Genomic DNA, 22,756 nt, shown 5'->3' on the forward strand with positions numbered 1-22,756 from the left:
CACGGGACTACACATATGCTTCAAGTTGAGCACATGTTTAAGTGTTTGCAGAATCGAGGTGAGAGCGCTCAGCGCCTTGCAGGATCAAGCCCTTATTTCTTGGGGCCTATGTATGAATAGAAGAGCTGAATTTTAGGCTTTTAGGGAGAGACACCCCTTCCTATTATTATTCCACAGCACATAAAGAGATCGTAAAACCTCTGCTCCAGGTGGAGGGGAATTCCCAGGAACTAAGTAAGATAGCTACACATTGTCTTGGGAGGTGCCCTCCACAAGCTGCAGCATTGGGGGCACGTCAGGGGCTGGGCTTGGGCCTATAGTCGACATAACTACAGGAGTTCTGTGCAAAGATGTCACCTGTAGGCAGCTCAGCTCAGACTACTATAACCTGGGCAGTCTCCTAAGGCGGAGGCTATGACTACACTACAGCTTATGTCAGCAGGGGTGTGACTAGAGCTCAGGGGTGTGAATAAAGCTCAGGGGTGTGAACAAAACACCTCCCTGAGTGACATAAGTTATATCGACATAAGAACCAGTGCGGACAGCGCTATGCTGGCAGGAGAGTTTTTCCCATTGACGTAGCTGCTGCCGCTCATGGGGGCTGGAGTAGTAAAGCCAATGGAAGAGCTCTCTCACGTCGGCAATGCTAGAGGGCTTGCATTGCTGCAGCTGTGCCACTGTAAGCTCTCCAGTATAGCCATAGCCTAAGTTACATGCCAGGGGCCATATCAGCCCCTGAAGCAACCTAAAATCAGGATGGTGCAAAAGAGGCTTAAACCCACCTAAGCCCCTTTTCCCCTAGGGCTGCAGGGTTTTTTGTTTGTTTGTTTGTTTGTTTTTTGTTTTTTTGATGTGGCTTAGGGGCTATTACAGTCTCTTAGAAGTGCAGCACAAAATCACACTCTCACTTTGGAAAAATCTCAGCCCATGAGTCATACGCTTCCCTAATGTATATCTTAAATGTCCTTTCTATGCATCTTGGAGAGACGTCTTTCTTTGGAGTTTTAGAAAATATATAAAAAGACACTCATCCAATGTTCTGGGTGCCCCGTCAACCTTTGTAAAAAATACACTAAATAAACAAATTCCACTTTTCCAAGGAGGATACCATGCTATTCACTTATCTGAATGAGAGACAGTATCCTGTACTAGTTTCAACTTTACCCTGTACTAGCCTAAACTTTACGTCTGCAGGACACAAGATGGGTTAAAATATCACAGAAACTGGAAGCTGAGAGCCCAGAATCCTGCTTGTTCAAGTAAATGGGAACACAGGTGAAAGAGCAGAAGTCAAAACAGTAAAATTTCCCATCAACTCTGCGGGATTTACTCTTTCATGGAGGATTTGGTCATGGAACAGTGTTTCTTTTAAAAGATTTTATTTCCAGGATAATCAACTGAGTTTTCTTTATTGCATGTAACACATCATTTTTTGTCCTGAACAAAAATATCTACCTTATAGTATGAATAATTTTCCAAAAGGTGTCCCGGCAAAAAATATACAGCAATCGCTGGATAAAGTTGACTACTGACTTAAATAAATAACAGGAAGAGCTTGTGGTTTCCTTCAAGTACTCTAACAATGTTTATGTTTCTTTCAGTGAGAGTTAAGAAATCATTTTTATCCTTATTACCACTCAGTAAACAGATACATTAAATCAAATGAGTGATTCTTGAATCTCTCATCTTAAATGCTAACTGCACTGCCAATTAAATGAAAAGCAGTCCTGGAAACAAATCTCAAACATATTCCTTTTCTTAAGAAACAAATAAGAAGGCAGAAAACCAATCACATATCTGTTGTTCGTGGTAAAGTATACAGTGCATTATTTTCACAATCAGTTTAGATTTCCATAATCTTTACATATGCTTTGCAAATATTTACATACACTGCTTGCAAAAAGCTCCCAAAGCCTATTTCCATTTTTTTAGATCCATTTTCCCTTAGATTTCTGAAATATCTGAGGGTCTGATTGAACCAGGGGGAGATGAACTCTCTCAGGTGTGGCTTGTGGAGTTTTGCCCTGTTGCTGTTCACCAGAGTTGCCCTTCCCACAGGAATCAGCTGTGGAACCAGGCCCCAAACACAGTCTGGGTGTTCACAAGAAGTCTGGGCCATCTGCAGGCCAGCTCTGTGCTTCTGCAGGTCTCCACTGGAGCTATGCAGCTAGGGACTACCTTGGTGGCAGCTGTTCCTGGCATCCTTCTGTTAAAGTGAGGTCTCTTCTACATTGGAGAGACTACAGGCTGACCTTCACTGCAGAGTGAGCTCGAGTTAGCCACACTTGAGTTAATTCCTCTTGAGTTATCCTAGCTCAAGGGAGAACAAATCACACAGCAAACAGCACTGGAGATGCAGAAAGTGTTTGGATTTGCAGCACAGAGTGAGTGCATTTACAGCTGGGTGGGAAACAGTTTTCCCATCCTTTGAAAGCTACTGCGATTTTGGGATTTTTTTCCCCATCCCAAAAGGAGATGAAAAATCAAGATCTCAACGATTTCCATCAACTGAGCATCTAAAAAACACTTTGGATTGGGGCAATCGAAAGGCTTTGATAATTTCAAAATGTTTCATTGAGATTTTGGCTTTTTTAACAAAATAACATCTTTAGTATATATTAACTACCATTTTGAATAAATTAAAAACCCAAACTTCATTTTGAAAACATCAAAATGGGTTGTTTTGAATTTCTTTTTCTAAATGTTTTCCATTTGGGAGATTCATCCATATCAACCCCTTCTTGGGAACAGCTTCGGTTTTAACACATTGCTTTCTGACATATCAGTGCTTCGCCAGAAAAGTCCCAACCAGCTCCAGTTGTATTAGCAGTACAGAATGCAGCGCAGAGTAACTGTGTCCCTACCAGCTCCAGTGTCAGCTGTACTCAAGATTTTACCCATGTCCCCAGGCTCGCTAGCTCAAGTTTAAAGCACCACTTAACTTGACCTAGAGCCTTTTGTGTGTGGATGGGAGTCATGTTCTGTGCAATTATACCTTGAGTTAACACTGCAGTGAAAGGTTTCAGAGTAGCAGCCGTGCTAGTCTCTAAGGTGCCACAAGTACTCCTGCTCTTACTGCAGTGAAAACTAGCCCTGAAGGTCTGTAATAGAATCAGTGACTGTATTATATTCTCATAGCATCTCCACAGCGGATGGCACACAATCTTATACCCTTCCCTCCGTCTCATCTACACTCCCTTCAATTCCCTTCCCAACTCCTCGACAAAGATACTCTGACTTGCAGAGAGCCATCTGTGGAATTCAGGGATATCTTTTGTGCAAGAGAGGAAGCGCCACTGGCTGAGGGCCTGTTCATTGGGCCTATCTCACGGGGCATGCTCAGCTATGAATTGGCAACACTTCAGAGCAGGCCAAGAAGATATTTCAATGCTTACCCTGGCAGATGGAAGGCTACAAGCTTCTAATGCAGTCTCTACTCGCTTTCTGTCAGCGGAAAACAAGCGGTATATGCTGCAAAATGGAAATAAACAAGCAGGGATTTATTCACAGGCACATCACACTGTTCTGTATTATATGGGTACAAGCTGTGCATGGCTAATGGACTGCCCAGCAAAGTGACATTTTTGGAAAACTTGTGCATTCATCCTTTGTTTCATTGCTAGGTCTTGAAAACAAAAACACTTTTAACAAAAAAGGAAAAGAAATCAAAATATTCCAATCAGATAAACACTTAACACTGCAGGCCGGGAGTTGACGGAGAAAGTAGTCACAGAAGAGACAGAAAGGATGAGGACGGAAAGAGGCCTGAAAGGAGAGTTCAGTTCCTTTCACCGCTAGGTCACTGGTTCAGATCCAATCCAGATTGGTAGTTATCAACACTACCATCTGTTGGGTGCTCAGTGGCATGTATTAAATTAGTTGGGCGACGTCAGCCCACTTCCCAGCATTCCCACCAAAATAGCCATCATCACAACAGGTAATTAACATAGTTCTCTGGCTCCCCATCCCTGCAGCATTCGAGCACATCATAATCTTTAATATATTCACCATCACAACAACACTGAGGTAGGGAAGTGCTATTATTCCCATTTTACAGATGGGGAACTGAGATGCAGATAGTCTAGGCAACTTGCTCAAAATCACACAGGTAATCTAGGACAAAGAAGGGACTTGAACCTAGCTCCCTAACCACTGGACCATCCTTCCCTTTTGGTATTTTAGTCAGGTAGTCTTAGCATCAGATATAGAAGTGCAACCTCCATAGACTTCACCCATAGCCCATGAAGACAGAACTGGTTCCTGCTCCCCCAAAAGTGGTCTGGTTAGCTTAGGGTGGAGCACACCGACACAGGAGTCAGGAAGTAGCTTGCATTGCTAGCTGTGCTATATACATGCTGCGTGGACAAACCGATTTCAGTCAAAGGGGTGACAGTCCAGCACCATTCTAAAGATTAAAATTACACACGTAAGTCTGAAAGATCCAATGTAACAACAAAGGAGAGAAGAACTTACCTCTTCAGAGGAATACGTCCTTCTGGAGTGACTTGCAGCTTCAGTTTTGTGTAACTGTAAAAAAAAAAAAAACTAAGGGAATGTCTTTTTCCTTTTAAAAGCTTTTCAAACACTCTTACAGCTCAATCCTATTGTTTCTATTAGTTTGCTAGTTTTACTCTCTCATTTTGCACTGTCTGAAAAATCTTGCAGGACATTAACAAACATCGACGGCGAGTAAGAAACATCGCCTCCTTCATATGGAGCGATCCAAAAACCAGCAGTACACATGAATACAAAAGAAAAACATAGAAAAGCTCAGAATCAGAGGTTCTCTCTACATTGGAGCTGGAAGATGTCATTCCCAGCTCAAGGAGATGTACCCATGCCAGCTCTGATCAAGCTGGTGAGGTTTAGCTATGGTAGTGGGCAGGGCTAGTTATCCTAAGTAGGTGTTTAGGATTTCAGATGGAATAATATTCAGAGTAGCTAGCCGCTGTGGCTACATTTAGCAAGCTAGCTCTGACCAAGCTAACATGGATATGGTTTCCGCAATCCAACGTCTAGATCCAAAGATGACATACTGTTAGATTAGGAATGGAATGACCCACCAGATCAGTTAAGATTCCTGCTAAGTGAGAGTTTCTCCCTACTGCTTTGCTGAGTTCATGTTTCAGTAACGGACCCTTCCATCACCTCCTTTGGAAAACTTCTACAGCCCCATGGCTTTCTCTGCTAGGAAAATTTGCCTGATATCCATTCTAAATTTAAATTTTCTTTTGCTTAATTGCATCTCGTTACTCCTAATTATAACCCTCTTTCAGCATCCTAGAAATAATTCCTTTCAACCAAGCAAAATGTGGGCTTGGTTGCTTTGGGAGTGGTGCAGAGCTAGTCCATCCCAGGGAGAGGGGAAGGAGAGAATATGCCTCAGGAGGTACAACTTCCAGCTCACTGACGCACAGGGATACTGAGCAAGCAGCCCCATTCCTGGAGATGGTGCAGCCTGCTCCCTACTCTGTGCCAGACCTTCTCCATGGGCTAGTAGGGGGCACGTGCTCCGCCAAGTTCAGGGATTGTAACTGTCCCTGCGTGTGCCTTTGTCCCTGGTCCACCCCACTGCACACCTGTGGAAGAACCAGGGATAACGTGGCCCTTGGCCTTCATACCACTAGTCAGATGAAAACAAGTCAAACCAGTGCAAATTAAACATCCTGGCACTAGTGAGAGCGCGAAACTGATGAAGTGGGTTTTGGCCCATGAAAGCTTATGCCCAAATACATTTGCAAGTCTCTAAGGTGTCACAAGTACTCCTTGTTCTTTTTTCTCAAAGACTTAGAACTGATGTGCTAAAGGAGTCTGACTAACAGTCTGGCCACTTAATTTGCGTCAGCCTGAAAGCCTTGCGTGATAAACAAATGGGAAAAAGTAGCACTGATGCTTTTCTGGTGCACAAAACTATTACTTATCTACTAAAGTTGCCTACATACAGGCAACTAAGTGCACTACGTGGACTGACCTTTTAGAGCATATTTATATCCCAATCCTCACAGCTTTTCCCATGCCATGCCCATTGGAACATCGGGATGAGAATACATTTCTTTTTTTCCCCAAGCCATGCACATCCTCACTCACACAAACAGGATCTGATCCAAAGCCTCCGGAAATCAACGGGAGTCATTCCATTGACTCTAGTGGGCATTAGATCAGACCTTCCTTGTGGCCTCCCCATGTGAGTGAGGGCTACTTGCGTAAGTGTCTATCTAACGCATCAGCCCTTTGTCTGACAATAGCAGAGCTTTTGGGGGAAGCTTTTGGGTTTAGGGTTTTTTTTGTTTGTATGTTTTGTAACATAAAGAATATAATTAACATCTCTGCCCCCGCTTTTCTGGGGTTGGCATTTGCAAGATCAGAACATTAGCAACACTATCAAAACCAGAGCAAGTTCTAATACCGTAGTCTGTGTAATAATTGTTAGGTATTTTCACAAATCCTTGCCTTTAGAGATATACCAAGGAACCCAGAGCTCCTGTGCTACACAGTACTGGCAAACCCAAATGTTACAAGATCTGTGATTGGCTTAGAAATCACAAGAATTTTAAAAATATGCATACATTTGGGGTTCTTTTTCATTGCCTTCTGCTTTTGCAGCTTTACGGGGTCCTGAGTTCACATGTACGAGCTTTTCTGTGAAACCAAGAGAGCTAGAAATTTACATTTTAGTTAAATGAAAGCTGAGATTCCCAGATGTGTTCTTTATGTAAAGCTTCAACTGTTGTGATGGTATCGCAAGAATGAGCAACACTGGTGTTATAACAAGCCTGACCAATCCTGATCGGGATTCCTTCTCCCAGGACTTCTCGGTACGTTTTATGGAACACCTGAGGACACACCATTTTACCTTGCTCTATAGCCACAATTCTTCCCTCCTCGAAGATCTGGATGTTACTCCTGCTCCATTACTGGCTAGAAGGGCTGCTGCTGAGAGATATTACCACCCTCAATAGCTAAACATGCTACTTCAGTAGCTCACTGCTGGCTCTGAGAATGACAGACCCAGGATTTGAAACAAATCCCAGGTCTCCATGTCGGCCCCTGTTAAGCCTTTGCTATGTACTCCAATAATAAAGGCAAAATTGTACTGCACAATTATAACAAAGACAACAGAGATTTAAATCCAAGGTGCCTGTTTTGTATACCACAGTCTAACCCTATTTTACCTCACGTGACCTGATCACAGGAAAACTGTTGAGTCATTTTATTAATACACCTTGGACATTATGAAGGTTTGGATGCCAAAAAGAGGAAAATGCCTTTATAATTCAGCTCTAATGCAATCATTTTAAAATTGGATGACATGATTCTAATAGGACTATGATCACCACTTTATGCAGGACTGTAATTATAATGGGGTGCGGGGAATCTTTAATCTTCAAAGTCAAAGATACCTTGAGTAACTGTCATCAGGCATCTGTGCTTAAGGGTCCTGGAAATCTTACAGCACCTAAGTGAGCTATTAAATAGCAAAAAAATAAAAGGAATGGAGATACCATGCTTGCCTGCAATTCTACACATCTTAGAGTTGTAGCAATTTGTGTGCCCTTGTACATACACACACACTGTGCTTCCCCTAGAGCCAGTGCATCTCTGCTCTGTCCCCATCACAGAGTTGTGTCTACCATGTGCAGTCCAGTCTAGTGTTAGTGTTAGTAGTTTATGAGCTCAGACCTGAAAGAATAGGTGACTTACCTGTCACTGGAGGTTCTTTGGGATGTGTGGTCCCTAACTGTATTCCACTGTGGCTTTCGCATGCAGAGCGTGAAGTTGAAAAATTTAGAAGTAGTGTCTGCTGGTTTGTGCACGCGCCCTGATTTGCCTTGTGCTTCCGTCCAAGGGAATAAAGGGAGGGGCAGACCAATCGTGTCTCCAGTTCCTTCTCCATCATGAATGTGACAGATCGGAAGCAGAAGGGAAGGAGGGCAGGAAGTGGAACACAGAGAGGGACCACACATTTCGAAGAACTTCTAGTTACAGGTAAGTCACCTCGTCTTCTTCTTCGAGTGATGGTCCCTATTGTATTCCACTGTGAGTGACTGACAAGTAGTATCTAAGTGGGAGGAGGATGCAAAGATGAGGATGGAAGGGTTGTGCAGAGAACCGCTGTGCCAAGGTGCCATCAATTGCCGAGTCCTGCACCAAGGCGTAGTGTGTTGTGAATGTGTGGACAGAACTCCACGTGGCTGCTCTACATATGTCTATGAAAGGCACATCTTGAAGGAATGCCGTGGTCATTGCTTGAGCAATAGTGGAATGAGCCCATACCCACCATGAGGAGAGGTTGATTTTACAGCTGGTAGCAGAGTTTAATGTAGATAGAAATCCATTTCGAGATTCTCCGGGTGGAGATGGTGTGTCCCCGATTCTCTCTGCTATCTCAGTAAATGGTCTAGAGGATTTCCTGATTGTTTTTGTTCTCTGCGGGTAAATGGCTGAAGCCTGTCGGACATCGAGGGAATCGAGTCTACGTTATTCTGTGGATGTGTGTGGTTTCAGGAAGAAAATAGGTAGGTGAATGGATTGGTTAATATGAAATAGGGAGACTGCCTTTGGTAATAATTTTGGGCATAGGCAAAAAGAGACCTTATGCCTGTGGAATACTGTAAATGGCGGATCTGCCATCATAGCTCTGAGTTCACCGACCCTTCTTGCCAAGGTGATATCAACAAGGAAGGCGACCGTGAATGCCAACAGAAATCTTGAATTGTTTCTTTCCATAGCACACAGCAGGGCAGACACCATGGGGTCATTATCAGATTTGCAGCTCATGAAATACGGCAAGATCAGCTGCACTGTGTTCATAATGTTCATCACAAGACTGGAGAGTAGTGCAGGATCCACGCTTTCAGGCAGAGATGGCAGGCGCACAGTTTACAGGGGCTGTTCAAAAGTGGTACAAAATGAAGTCAGAAGCCCATGGAATGATGGGACGGAAAGAACTGCATAATGGAACAGTGAGCCCGCCCCCATGGTGAACTGTGATCCATTCCCAGATCTCCCAGCGGCACAGGGTGGCGAGTTGCACGGTGGGATAGCTACCCATGATGCAGTGCTCTATCTGTCAATGCAAGAGCACCAACCGTGGACGTGCTCTGCCGACACAAGGAGCATTGTGTGGACATGCACAACCAATGTAATTTAAGCAACATATGATCATCAATGAAACTTAAGTTGATTTAACTCTGTAGTGTACATAAGGCCATATTGCTCAAACTTCTCAGGTATGGCCGGGGAAAGTTTGACACATATTGTACCCAGCTGTGATGTGAGATTCTCCCAGGCAGTAGAGGCTGTGTTGGTGGTTGCATGAGGAGCTTGTCGCTGACTCGGAAGGATTGAAGACTGGCATTCTGCGCATAGTTCAGTACCCAAATTCTACTCTATTCTAAACTGTTAAAACTGTTAAACTTCTAAAATTAGGAAAATAAGTAGAACTAATAAATCTATGACTAAAACTGATAAACATAAGTACAGTTAAAAGTATTAGAGCTGCATCAGAGATGAGGACCCTGGAGGTTCCAACCCAGACCATGAGGCAATGAGAAGAAACTGAAGATGCGATCAGTCCATCCCGCCCTTTATCACCTCAGATGGAAGCATGAGGTGAGTCAGGGCACAGGCACAGACCAACGGACACCACTTTCAAATTTTCCGACTCCGTGTGCACAATGCACATGCATAATCCACCATGGAATACAATAAGGACCATCACTCAAAGAAGAATCAAAATTGTCATGCTCTGAGCCCCACAAATAGCAACCATTTCACTAAATGAATTCAAGCAAACCTCTGGGGCAAGCTCTGGAAAACAGGAGCTGCATTTCGCTAGGGACTTGTATGCCTGAACTTTGAATGTAATTCTCTTTGTAACAGGATAACGCAAGTAAGGTAACACTGGCCAGGAATCATCATCTTAATCTGGCAGGCTCTATCATGAAGTTTTCAGCACTGTCACTTAAACAAAACTATCTCTGTCTGTGCATTCATCATCCACATGACACCTGGTAATCGTGGATTTATTCAACTATTTTTCTTTAATTTGCGAAGTGTCTGATATTTTTATGAACTTCTCATAAACACCCTTTGTACTTTGTCCTACAACACTCGGAATCAATGCATCGTGTGCCAATGAATCTAGATGAACAGATTCACAGTTTCTCTCTACTGAGTACCAAGACCCGAGGGATCAGATGGAGGAAAATGGAAATCTTGTACTTCTCATTCTTTGACTAATAATAGATAGCACAGAAAAAAAAAAAAACCCAGAGAAGTGGGTCAGTCTGAAATTCATTGTTTTTAACCCTGAGCAGCAGTGCCAAGACCTGACGTCACTCCCTGTGTGTGTAGCAGGAAGAATGCAATGGCATTCAAAAGTGTATTCCAGCCACATCTCCTAGGTAATAGTTGGTGAAAGGAATCATATTTTCCTGGGGTTTTTTTAGATATCAGTTTTTTGAACTCAATGAGAGAGGAAAATCCATGTTTACAGAACCGACAAGCCAACAAAGTATAAATAATAGATGGTAAGAAGGCTGACAAAAGAAAAAGGAAAAGGACTCAGAAAAAGGAGTAACATCCATGGCAATAAATATTATGGCTACTTACGCTTTTTCCAGAAATGCATCCCGCGACATGTTGTGTGCCAGCAGATTTGTTGCCAAACTGAAAACTTCGTCCGTCCATTCCTAGGGAGATATAAATTACAGCTGATGTAGCCCAGATGCAGTCTCTCAAAGGTGCTTGTTTAGACCTTTATTGTCATGAAGGCAAATAGTTTCAACATGAGTATTACTAACAAAAAGAGTTTAATAAAAGCCTGAACATGCATTTCCCAGCACAGCTTAAGTTCTAGACTAAGGGCCTGTCTTTTTCATTATGCATAAATCACAAACTTTGCTACGGACATTATCTTTAACAGGGGTATTATTTGACACCCGTGTGTTTCAAAAGACATTTCAAACACGATCACATAGGGCCCGATGCAAATCCCACTGCAGTCAATGGCAGTCTTTTCACTAACTTCAATGGACTGTGAATCAGGCCCACAGAAAAATACCTATGACTGTGATGTCCACCATCGTGATGGATACATCACTACAAACTAATGATCTACAGGGAAGTAACATATTTAGGCAACGATACTGCACTTTCCCCTTAAGATATGTGATCAAAACGTAAGTATAGATTTTGCGTGGGCCCCTCTGCACTGACCTGCGAAATATGCAAAAGAAACCACAGCAGTAGGGAAATACAGAAGTGGCTTGATTATTTCACTATCCTGGAGGAGAGGGAAGGGGAATGAATGTTCAGTTAATCAGTTTCCAGTAAGAATACTTCTACTGCGATTAACTGATGTTGAGAGACAGGATTTTGTTTTGGATAGACACAGGCATTTGGATACTGTGGATTCTTTCACATTAATAGTTCCATCGAAGTCACAATCACATGGTTAATAAAAATTTTGCATGCTCTGGTGATGTGTGATGCTGGGTTAACTGAATCCATCACAGCACATGCAGTATGTTCTTCCTTTCTCCATCGCTACTGAGAGCTGTGCAAACCCCCGGTCATTCAAGTTGGCAATTGGAGAGTTCTATTTGATACTCCCCTCCCTTTTCTTCTCGCAAACAGGATCGTGCCCAATCTTGCTGTTTTTATAACATTTCCAGAATCTACCCCTTTTGTCTCTGCTTCTAAAACATTCACTCATACCATAATTTTCCCTTTCACCAAGACTACTGTAACCTCCTCTTCTCCAAGCTGTCTTCCTGAGTCTATCCAACATTCAACAGTGAAATAATATTCCTCTCCTGCCATTCTCAATGTGTCAAGATTAAGAATGGCAAAGCATTCTGATACCATACCTTTATACATAGATCTCAAGTCAAACAGCCCCAAAGTTGATTCTGGTTCTCAGGTCACTCCAAGTTCAGCATGAGGGAGCCCCAAAAGTTCAGATCTTGCACATTCCTAAGGCAGAGTAGTCCTCTGCAGCTGAGCCAACAACTTTCTCCCCATGACTGAGTTTTCTGGCACACCCAACAGCGACAGCAGACACCTGGGCTAGATCTCAGAAAGAGACTTCTAGCCCTGCTGGCCACAAAGTTGTTCTGTATTTACATACTCTTTGCTAAGAGATTTTGGACCTCTGTCTCCTAGGATAGCTTGTGTTGTATTGTTTTTCTTGAGAGTAACCTCGTAAGGTCTAATCTTAAGACACAAGGGATGTGAGAACAAAAAGAATAGCATCATTACTTTCCTGTGACTATGCTTTTAGCAGAAGCATATTAAAGATAGCATTTTATTTCATCGTGGCGTCTCAATTTTCCAGTCTTAGAATAGCCACATTCTGTAAACATTGCTTTGTTTAAGCACGAATAACCACAACAATTAAAAAAGTTCTTTGTGACACTAACTGCTGCAGTTTAACAACAGCATAAAATGTTATTTTAGCAGCTTAAGATACATTTTCTTTTAAGAAAACCTGGTAGGCTCTGTTTTGGTCAGACAGAACTATATCACTTCAAATGCATCCCGAGAACCGAGAGTGGACATGCTGTTACTGTATTTTTATTGCAAGCATTTTTATATGCAGTTATTCTTGTCAAGATATTTTCCCTCCCTAACCTCTCTATGACACTTGCAAAAGAAGCAGGACTCGAGCCATGCAACCTAACGCCTACTCTCAGATTGAGCAATAACTGACACAAGTGGAGATCAATCCCCAGCATATGGTACCAATTTGGGGCAGATGAGAGCTATTAGTCTGTCAAATATCTGTGTGAATTATCTGTGTGAAGCAATGAGCGAGAAATACTTGATTACTTCCCCTCACTTTCAAGGGAATTCATTTAAATTCCCAAAAGCTCCAGCCAGTAAAGCCAAGATCAGGAAAGCTGTCAAAGGTCACATAAGGATCCTGTCATGCACTGTCTTCACACTGAGCAAAGATCCAAACCTCACTGAAACCAATGGGGGTCTTTCTATTGACTTCTGTTTGGATCCGACTATGAAACAAAGCAGTGTTCTGTTGTTTTAACTACCGAATGGACATCATCTTTCTTTGGCTAAGCTGTACTGTATACAGTCAATACTGAGATCTGGAATTATGACGCATCATATAATTAAGGCCCTTCATTCTCAGGTTTTTTTAGTCTAAAAGTTCCTGGAAATGTACCAGTGTTTAATACCAAAAATTAAAAATCAGTGCAAAAAAAATCCACTTTGCATTTTTCTGGGTAAATATTACTCTCTTCTCTTTTCATGTTTTTTTTAACTTAAAAAACCAAACCCTTATGCTCTGAACTGTAGTTAGACATAGGTTTTCATTTTTAAACCATTTCAGCATGAAAAGTAGTTCACCAACTTTTATTTGCTTTGAATGCTGCTAACTATCCAAGCTGTCTGTCAAGCTGCTAATGGGTATGCAGTGGGCATAGGATTGGCAACACGTACACCAGTGCTCAAATCATTCCAGTACTTCTAACCTGGCTCCTTACTCCAGAACGAGAGACGGCAGCTCAGTAACCTTGCACAGGTTATTGAGTGGTCATCTGTCTTTCTGGAGCAGGGAGTCAGTTCCAGGGAGTTCTGGCACTTCCAAAATTTAGGTAGAAATTAGTTAGAACAACACCCAGATGTAAAACCTGGGAAATTTTCAGTTAAAAAATAAAAAAAGGGTAAAAACTATAAACTAAGGTCTTACATATAATACACAGTGGTAGCCCACATTACTAGCAGCACAGATTCCACAAGGCAAGCCATGCTGGGAATACTCTATGGGATGAATAGCTATTATAAATAGAAAGAAAACAGCTGGTATTTTAGTGTGGGAAGATTACAACGGACTCAAAATCACGGTTGCTTACTGTAGGGTTGTAACTATGAACACTGACCCATAGACATAATGCAAAAGGAAATGATAAATCTGGAGATTTGGAAGTAAGATTTTGCTCGTGCCAACAAACTCCTCTCCCAAGTTGGAAGCCTCTGAGCTATGGTATTTTTTAAAAGCAGAAAAATGGAGTTTTGCAACAAATTTTAATTTCAAGCAAAGTGGTTCCATCATAATAAGAGACCCATATCTTCCTACACTCCTTTTGGCTTTGTTGTGTTACCGTCGTTCATATTTATGTTGTTTCTGTTAACTTTACTAACAAATCAGGTAGCTGTTATGTGCTCTAGTCAGTAAGTAGCATACAATGTGCAGCATATTTTGAGAGCTCTTGCTCAATGTACATTTTTCTTTCATATATTACATGAATCAGAATTTATACCTACATGGCAAAAGACAGTACCTAAGTGCTACACATTTTTGAAAACATTTAATTCAAATCAGAACTGAATATGTGTGAAGACAACGTTTTTCGCATGTCTGTTTTTGGCTCAAGCTTACCATCTGAAGTTACTGAAGTCGCATGTTTCAGCATCCTCTGGTATGAAACATCTTATGCGTTTCATTTTTTTTTTAAAGCATGACTGTACTGCTTATTTTATTATTTATTTTACTGCTTATTTTAACAGAAAAGGAAATTTGGAAGAATAAAGAAGTATACTGAAAAACATATCACAGAACATATGGCACATGGTGTAGATAAATCATTTAAGGCTTATCTACTAGGGGACATTAAGGAAGGTTAATCCAAATTAATTTTTAACATGGATTAGATAAACAGCCTTAAAACCCCATGTAGACACTTTTACTCTGAATTAATTTGATTTCATTTAATGCTCTTACACACCTTTAGTTAATTTAGATTAACCTTCCTTAGTGTCCCCATGTAGACAAATGAGGGACTGTCCCTCATTTATGGAGGAAATGACAAACTGTTAGCTAAAGACCTGATCCAAAGCCCAATCAAATCCAGTGGAGTTTTAACACTGACTTCACTGGACTTTGGATCAACTCCCTATGACCTTTCCCTAAGACACCTTAAATGGGACTGAACAATCAGTGGACGAATACCAGTGCAGACTATGAAACACAAGGAGCTGTGTAGATCAAAGTTATGTGTAGAGTATTTTCTGAAATGTTATTGAATCTGCAACTTCAAGACGAACCACGGTTCCCTATCAAGGCCAGGATTCTCTGAGGAACAGCCTAAGCCAGGTCTACACCACACACTTACTTCGGTATAAATCGGAAAAATCCACACTCCTGAACGACATACGTTATACTGACCGTAACCCCCATATAGACAGCACTATGTTGGTGGGAGACCATCTCCCACCGACACAGCTGCTGCCTCTCACTGAGGTGGAGTAACTAAATAACAGGAGAGCTCTCCCTTCAACTTAGAGCATCTTCGGTTATGTCTACACTACAAAGTTAAGTCGATTTAAGTTATGTTGACGATCCTCCAGTCCTGTAATTAAACTGCTTCTGCATGTCCACACAATGCTCCTTGTGACAGAAAAGCATGCCCAGAGTTGGTGCTCTTATACTGATAGAGCAGAGAACTGTGCAACTCGCCACCATCTGCTGCTGAGTTCTCTGGGAAGGGATTGCAGTGCATCATGGGGGTGGGCTCAATGTCCCATGATGCAGTTTCCTTCATCCCATCATTCCATGGGCTTCTTACTATGTTTTGCACTGGTTTTCAACAGCCCGTGTAAACTGTGTGCCCACGATCTCTGCCTCAAAGTGTGGATCCTGAGCTGCTCTCCAGTCTTGTGATGAGCATTATGAACACAACTTGGCTGATCCTGCAGTATTTCATAGTATTTCATTTCATAGAATCTGATGACACCGTGATGTCTGCTCTTCTGTGTGGCATGAAAAAAAAAACAATTCAAGATTTCTGTTGGCGTTCATGGAGCAGCTGCACACAGCAGACCACTGATACTGGGCTTGGGAAATAAATACTGAATAGTGGGATCACATTGTGATGCAGGTATGGGATGATGAGCAGTGGCTGCAGAACTTTTGGATGCACAAAGCCACCTTCCTGCAACTGTGTGTGGAGCTTGCCTCTGCCTTCTGGCACAAGGACACCAAAATTAAAGCTGCTCTCACAATGGAGAAGTGAGTGGCGACTGCTGTGTGGAAGTTGGGAACTCCAGACTGCTACCAATCAGTTATGCATCAGTTTGGAGTTAGGAAGTTCACCATGTGGGTGGCAGTGATACAAGTGTGCAAGACCATTAATTGACTCCTGTTATGAAGGACCGAGACTCTGGGCAATGTGTGAGAAATAGTGGGTAGCTTTGCAGTAATGGGATTCCCTATCTGCAGTGGGGCGATAGATGGCACGCATGCCCCATTTTGGCCCCAGATCACCTTGCTACAGAGTGCATCAAGAGAACAGGCTACTTTTTTATGGTATTGCAAGAGCTGGTGGATCACTGGGGTCATTTCACTGACATCAATGCGGGATGGTCAGGGAAGATGCATGTCACATGCATCTTCAGGAACACTGGCCTGTATAGAAAACTGCAAGCAGGAACTTTCTTTCCAGATGAAAAGATTGTGATTGGGGATGTGGAAATGCCAATTGTGATCTCAGGAGACCCAGTCTACACCTCACTCCCATGGCTTACGAAGCCTTACACCGGAAACCTTGACAGCAGCAAGGAACGCTTCAGCAACAGGCTCAGCAGGTGCAGAATGACTGTTGAATGTGCCTTTGGCAGATTAAAGGGTTGCTGGCACTGCCTTTTTGGTAGGCTAGACTGCAATCAGTAAAATATTCCCATGGTCATAGCAGCCTGCTGTTCGCTGCATAACATTTGTGAAAGTAAGGGAGAAGAGTTTCCTCAGGGGAAGAGCCTTGAGGTGGATTGGCTGGCAGTTGCTTCTGAGAAACCAGATAGCAAGACTGTTAGAACAGAGGAGGTGGGGACGCAAAGGGGGCTATTCGAATCAGGGCAGGTTTGAAGGAGCATTTTGACAATAACAATATGTCTTTCTATAATGCATTGAGCCAGGCATAGCATTCTTGCACTGTAGTAGGACCGCTGTAATGATTGCTATCTATGCATGAAGTTTACTCTGCAAATGCTCTGATTGCCACTGTATATGAATTTCAGCAGCAAAGATCATGAGTAGGAGACCAATAACGATTCATTTTCTTTCCATAAGTACAGTTTTATTCAACAATTATACAAACATTTCTATTACCTACAAGGGACATGACAGTGAGGCTCTCACAGCTGGGTGTATGTCCAGCTGTTATTGTGAAACGTGTCCCTAGGGTTGCAGTGCATGGGGTACTGTGGTGGCTCAGGAACATGTGAGAAATGTGTTTCAGGGAGGGCATGGAAGGCAATTCTGAATGGGCTTCAGGAGGAAGTGAGCATGGATGTGTTCTGCCTGCAGCACAATCAGCGACCTCAGCATGTCCATTTGGTCCTTGAGCAGCTGTATCATCTGCTCCTCCCCATTTCCTCCGCTGGCTATCCATTCTCAGTTTTTCACTGGTATCCTCTCTACAAGCTCTCTACTCACTATCAGTTGCATCAGACAATTTCAGCACCTCCCTGAACATGTCTTCCTTACTCCTCCTGGTTCATCTCCTTATCAGACACAGCTGCTTAGCTGGAGGAGACTCTCATGGCCACATCTGCAGAAGCTAAAGAAACAATAGACAGAGGCACTATTGTGAGTATAATCACAGACCTGACTCCTACAAGTAACATACATCACTTTCTCACATTCCCTTGCCAATCAGTCAGCATGGCAAGAACCCTAACAATGGTAAGTTGGGCATGATGTGGAGGGAGTAAGATGGGACAAAGCATGAGGAGGTCCCAGAGGGGGATCATTACAAACTATTCTGAATACAGGTACTGTTTTCTACAAGCGAGGGGTGATATAAGCTGATATCTCACCCCTGAGGGTAACCGAGGGTGCAAGGGTGCAACTCCTGCATGCATGTGGCTGCAGGCTGGGTCCATATGCCGCACGCCGTGTGCTGCTTGGTGCCTGCAGACATAATTGCTGATAGGTGCAGCAAAGTTTCCTACCGTGGGGGGAAGGGACAAGACAGCACTCCAAGGAACCTTTGGCAGAGGATTGCAGAGTACCTCCATGAAAGTTTCCTAGAGGTTAGTATGGAGGATTTCTACGACATCCCGGTGTGCATCAACAAACTTTTCTGCAGGGTCCCCTTCTGTCTAGCTATGTAGGGGAATGAGAGACAGATGCATACAGCGCTACTGTCAGTTATTTCTATCTATCTTCTACCCTGGGGGAAAAAAAAACGTAGCTCTACCTCATTTCTCCCTGCAGTATCAAAGCCTAACGAGTACTTACCGCAGCTCCCCTCTCCTGTATCAGGCACACCAGAGCTGGATTGCTGGGACTGGCTAGACACCTCTGAAGTTAAAAACAGGTCCTGGCTTGCCACATCATCAGATGACCCTGTTGCCTGTCCCCCATCCTCCTCCAACTCTATTTCCTTGTCCACCGCTTCGTCCTTGGGGTTCATTCCGCAGGCTGCTGCCGCCAGCCTCCCTGAAGTATCCATGAGGCTCTTGGCAGTGGAGGTGGGGTTGCTGCCAAGGATGGCGTGCAGCTCCTTTTAGAGGCAGCATGTCTTTGGCGACACTCCACAACGATTGGCCTCCCTTGCCTTCTGGTTTGCCTGCCTCAGCTCCTTGATCTTAGCATGGCACTGCTGCATGTTCCGCTCATACCCCTTCAGCTCCATGCCACGAGCAATCTGCCTGTAGCTATCAAACGTCCCATGGCTGGAGCGGAGATGTGACTCCTTCTGTGTTAGTTCATTTCCACTTTCTTTGAAGGAGTGAGCAGATTTGCGCAGTTCAGCTTTGTTATGCCTTTACATCTTCCTTCAAATTCTTTTTCCATTTATTCATGTTTATTTCAAGTGCTTCCTCCCATGACGAATAAAACTGTTGGGTTTCTTAGCAGCCTAGCTGTACAATGTACCATGAAGTAACCGTTCTGCATTTTTTATATCCTCCAGACAGGTGTTCCCAAAGAGTGCCGCATAGACTACTGTTACGTGTTTTGCTTATACTCCTGCATAACCCAGAAAGGGAGGAACTTGTGGTTTGACTGAAGGCTTCATCAACCAACCAGCCAGAGGGAGTTTGCAATCACAGCTGCATGGGGAAAAGGTAAGCCATACCCTCACAGGAACAAATGGGTTGCTGCTCAGGGCCTTCCCCACATGGGTTGATGATCTGCTCAGATGGTGGATCTCTGGTGCCAAGGCTGCCCTCCCTCAGAAGAGGGTTGGCTGAGTGGCCAAAGGGTGCTGGTAAGTAATGAAAATATCCCCTTCCCTAGACAAAGAGCAGGAGTCTATAAAGACTACCATCCCTGGCCAGTCTAGCGGACTTCATGATCTGCTGCATGAAAAGAATAAGGAAGCCTGTTGAGTCTGTGGAAGTCTTGTTGCTGAAACTCCATCAGTAGAACAGACTGTCTGTTTGTGTGGAGCCGGGGATGAAGAATAGCCCATTAGTTTGGGGAAAAGCCCCTTGAAGAAAAAATACCATGATTATAATGAAATGATTGTAGGCTTTTAAGAGGTATTTGAAGACAGGGAACTAAAGCATGCATTAAAAAATCTGTTGTACTTTGCTGCATACACATGTTAATTTTATGCAACTTGCCTCTACTGTAAAACTGTACAAAAATCGTGTTTACATGTGGTAATGACTAAGAGTGGAGAAAAGCGATGCTAAAAATTTGTGCGGTGCTAACCTTTGCACAGTACAAGAAAGGTCAGGTGTATAAGCTGTGTGCCGTTGCTGGCATAACAGTTTATAAATAGGCAGGTGCAGATAAATAGATTCTCAAACCTCAACTCATTACTTTGACCTAGGACAACATTAAAAAGTAAACAGTTTTCACACTGTGGTATCATGGATATGCCAGAATTTCCACAGAACAGGAAATAACGTGATGGGTGTTGATAAATATTGAATTATTATTGGAAATTCACAATGCATTCTTTGACGTAGAGGCAATTATTTGGACATACAATTGTTTACAAAACACTCATTCTGGCTGCACAAAAAGAATAACCAGCAATGTTCTGAGGATAAAGACACCAATGGCTTACAATTTTCCATGAATACGCTCATGAATACACTTTGCTGCTGTGATGCAGTACAATATATTTCTCTAACAGCAAGCTGATTTCACCCATAAGTGTATCTTAACAATCCCCTCCTCTTCTCTATTTTATCCATATTTGAATAATAAATAAAACAATAATAATACTCAGAAATGTAAATAATGATAACATTGAATGTACAGTACCTTTACTATTTCCTCTTGAAATGCCACTAAGTTCAAGTATGATATATTGACCAGGTCTGGACCATAGACAACAGTTATCATTCGATTCTCCAGCCGACCTCCTAGGTTCCCAGCATCCAACAGTTCACGCAATTTTGGATCCTGCAAGTAAATATATTGTGAGACAGTAAACCTCTGATTCGCAAAATAACTTGCATTTTGAGAGATGTTAACATTTTAAGCATCATCTACATTTCTGGCCTGGTTCATTCCTCACTGCCTCAAATATCTGAAGTTATCACCTCTGGGAACAATGAAAGACTTGACCTTGATTTTCCAATAAGCCTGATCTCTGGATAGGTGCAGCAAAGAGGACAGATTGTCAGGGCCTCTTAAAGTTTCCCACCCACCTGGCCTCCTTACACTTACTTAATCATGGGCTTATAAATGCTTTGCTTAATCACAGCCATAGAGCCTGATCCAAAGTCCACTGAAGTCAGTGATTTTAATGGATTTTGGATCAGGCCCAAAGTGGGAAGAAAAGGATTTCAACCGATTTCTTCTCCCAAAAAGAATTCAAGCAGAATCTTTAGAAATGACACCACCACGTAAAACAGAACAAGCTACTTTTACTCCTCTGTCTTCCCTTCCCTCATGTCCCAAGAAACCTTTTAAGTAAATAATAAAACATATTATTTTAATTGAAAGTTATAATCCAGATATATTTAGTTTGCAGGATTTCCAATCTCATGCTCTTATAGCAATATCAATCACTAGGAGCAGCGTTGTACAAACAAATGCACACCATTTCTGAATAGTGAAGAGATATTTAATTAATTTTGCAGTTAAATATAGTAACAGAGTTTTGGCACTGGTAAGACAATCTCTAGCAAGAACCTGTTTCAGGATATTTGTTTATCTCTTGGCTTCTGATGATTTAGACTGCAGCAGTGCCAACCAATGTGCTAAGTCAGTGTTTCTCAAACTGGGGTCCGCAGAGCAGGGGGGGTTTGGAGATCCCTGAAAAAATTTAAATCAAAATGGGGATCATCGGGCTGCTAAAGTTTGAGAGTCTCTGTGTTAGGTCCTTTCCAAGCACAGAACAATGCATAGTCCTTGCCCTGAAGAGTTTACAGTCTTCAGACAATAACAGCTGCGTGGAAGAATATTTTTGAAGTCAAACAGGGAGACATTCACCCCTTTGTAGAGGGCTGGCACAATCTGAAAGCGTAGGCTTCTTTCAAAGGTAAAAATTTTCAGAATGTCATAAATATAAAAATTGGCCAAGTGAATCAGAACCCTGTTGGGTTAAATGAAAACACTCGCATCCTTCAGCAAAGTTAAGACAATGAAATCTCTCTAGTGAATCGAATCACTTGTGATCTGTGAAAGACAGACATAATAGCAGCTCCCATTTAGCTCTCACGTAAACTTTCCCCCCGTTAAGTAAATGCAATTATTATTCATGCTACTGTTCTTCGAAAAGCAAATACCCTCTGAGTGACAAACTAAGTGCTGATTGTCCTATATAAATGGGGTTTATTATAGCAGGATGATAAATTTCAGAGTGTGAAAATGATCACTTATCTTGGAAAATAGGGAGATCTCAGCATAGCAGAAATATCAATATGCTAGTAGACATTAATCTAACAAGGACATTTTTTTGATAGCCATTACATGTATTTGCATGCATGGCTTATATGTATCTACTGAATGCTTACCCTGGTTCAAAGGAATATTTTGAAGCACCACATGTTAATTGGAAGGAAATAGAAAAACTGTCTTTCATGGGATGCTGAGCTTCTTTAAATATTGGGTACAACGGTAAATTGCGTAGGAAAGGAGACAATATAATAAGCCTATTCAAATATGTTGCAGATGAGGAATATTATGGTTTGTGTTCTGAACCAAAGCAGACTTCGTGGATAAACAAGTTAATGACAGGTTTTCACACCTCAGACACAAACAGCAAAGGAATATAAAAGCAGGAGGTGTGGCCAGTGGAGTGTGATGGCAAGAAGAAAAACACAGAGATGATGTCAACTTGCTGCTGGGACAGGAGAAAAACAGACCAAGAAGAAATGTAGACTTTTCAGTCAGAACACAGTGTGTACAAGGTTTATTCAATCTTTACCCAAGAGTAAAAATAATGCAGGCTGAAGTCCAGCAAGAGAGTGGGGGCTATCCAGTTTATTGCACTGAATGCAGCATGTGTAATTACCTGCCTTGTGGGCAGGAGGTATGTGTGTGCATTCGGTGAAACCTACTCAGAGCCCTCAGAGTGCAAGCACAGGCTCTTGAGGGTCTGAACTGAGGTCTGAACTGAGGATCTAAGGAAGACAGAAAGGTAGGAAAAAGAGACTTTTCAGGACACAGTAAAGCAGTACCTCCCCTAGTTTGATAGCCTCTGTGCTGCTGAGGAGGATAAAAGTCTCAGTGAAGGAAAATATCAAGCTGGAACAGAGAAAAGAATCCTATAGTTGGGACTCTCCTTACAACTGATGTCTGGTATCCTCTCACACTGACTTTCCT

At 42.5% G+C, this 22,756-nt stretch overlaps 1 protein-coding gene across 2 annotated transcripts in view; it reads right to left on the reverse strand.

The window, feature by feature from the left end:
- Positions 1-22,756, reverse strand: part of PLCB1 (phospholipase C beta 1) — a 645,127-nt gene that overhangs the window by 229,434 nt on the left and 392,937 nt on the right. For both annotated transcript variants that reach the window (XM_075064491.1, XM_075064492.1), the window contains exons 4-7: positions 20,246-20,386; positions 10,615-10,694; positions 4,474-4,527; positions 3,396-3,471 (exon numbers count right to left, since the gene is read on the reverse strand). In XM_075064491.1, coding sequence (XP_074920592.1) covers positions 3,396-3,471; positions 4,474-4,527; positions 10,615-10,694; positions 20,246-20,326 — 291 coding nt within the window. In that variant the 5' untranslated portion in view covers positions 20,327-20,386. The remainder of the gene's footprint in view (positions 1-3,395; positions 3,472-4,473; positions 4,528-10,614; positions 10,695-20,245; positions 20,387-22,756) is intronic.

This window comes from Chelonoidis abingdonii, chromosome 3, assembly GCF_003597395.2.
Source record: "Chelonoidis abingdonii isolate Lonesome George chromosome 3, CheloAbing_2.0, whole genome shotgun sequence".
NCBI classification, from domain to species: Eukaryota; Metazoa; Chordata; order Testudines; family Testudinidae; genus Chelonoidis; species Chelonoidis abingdonii.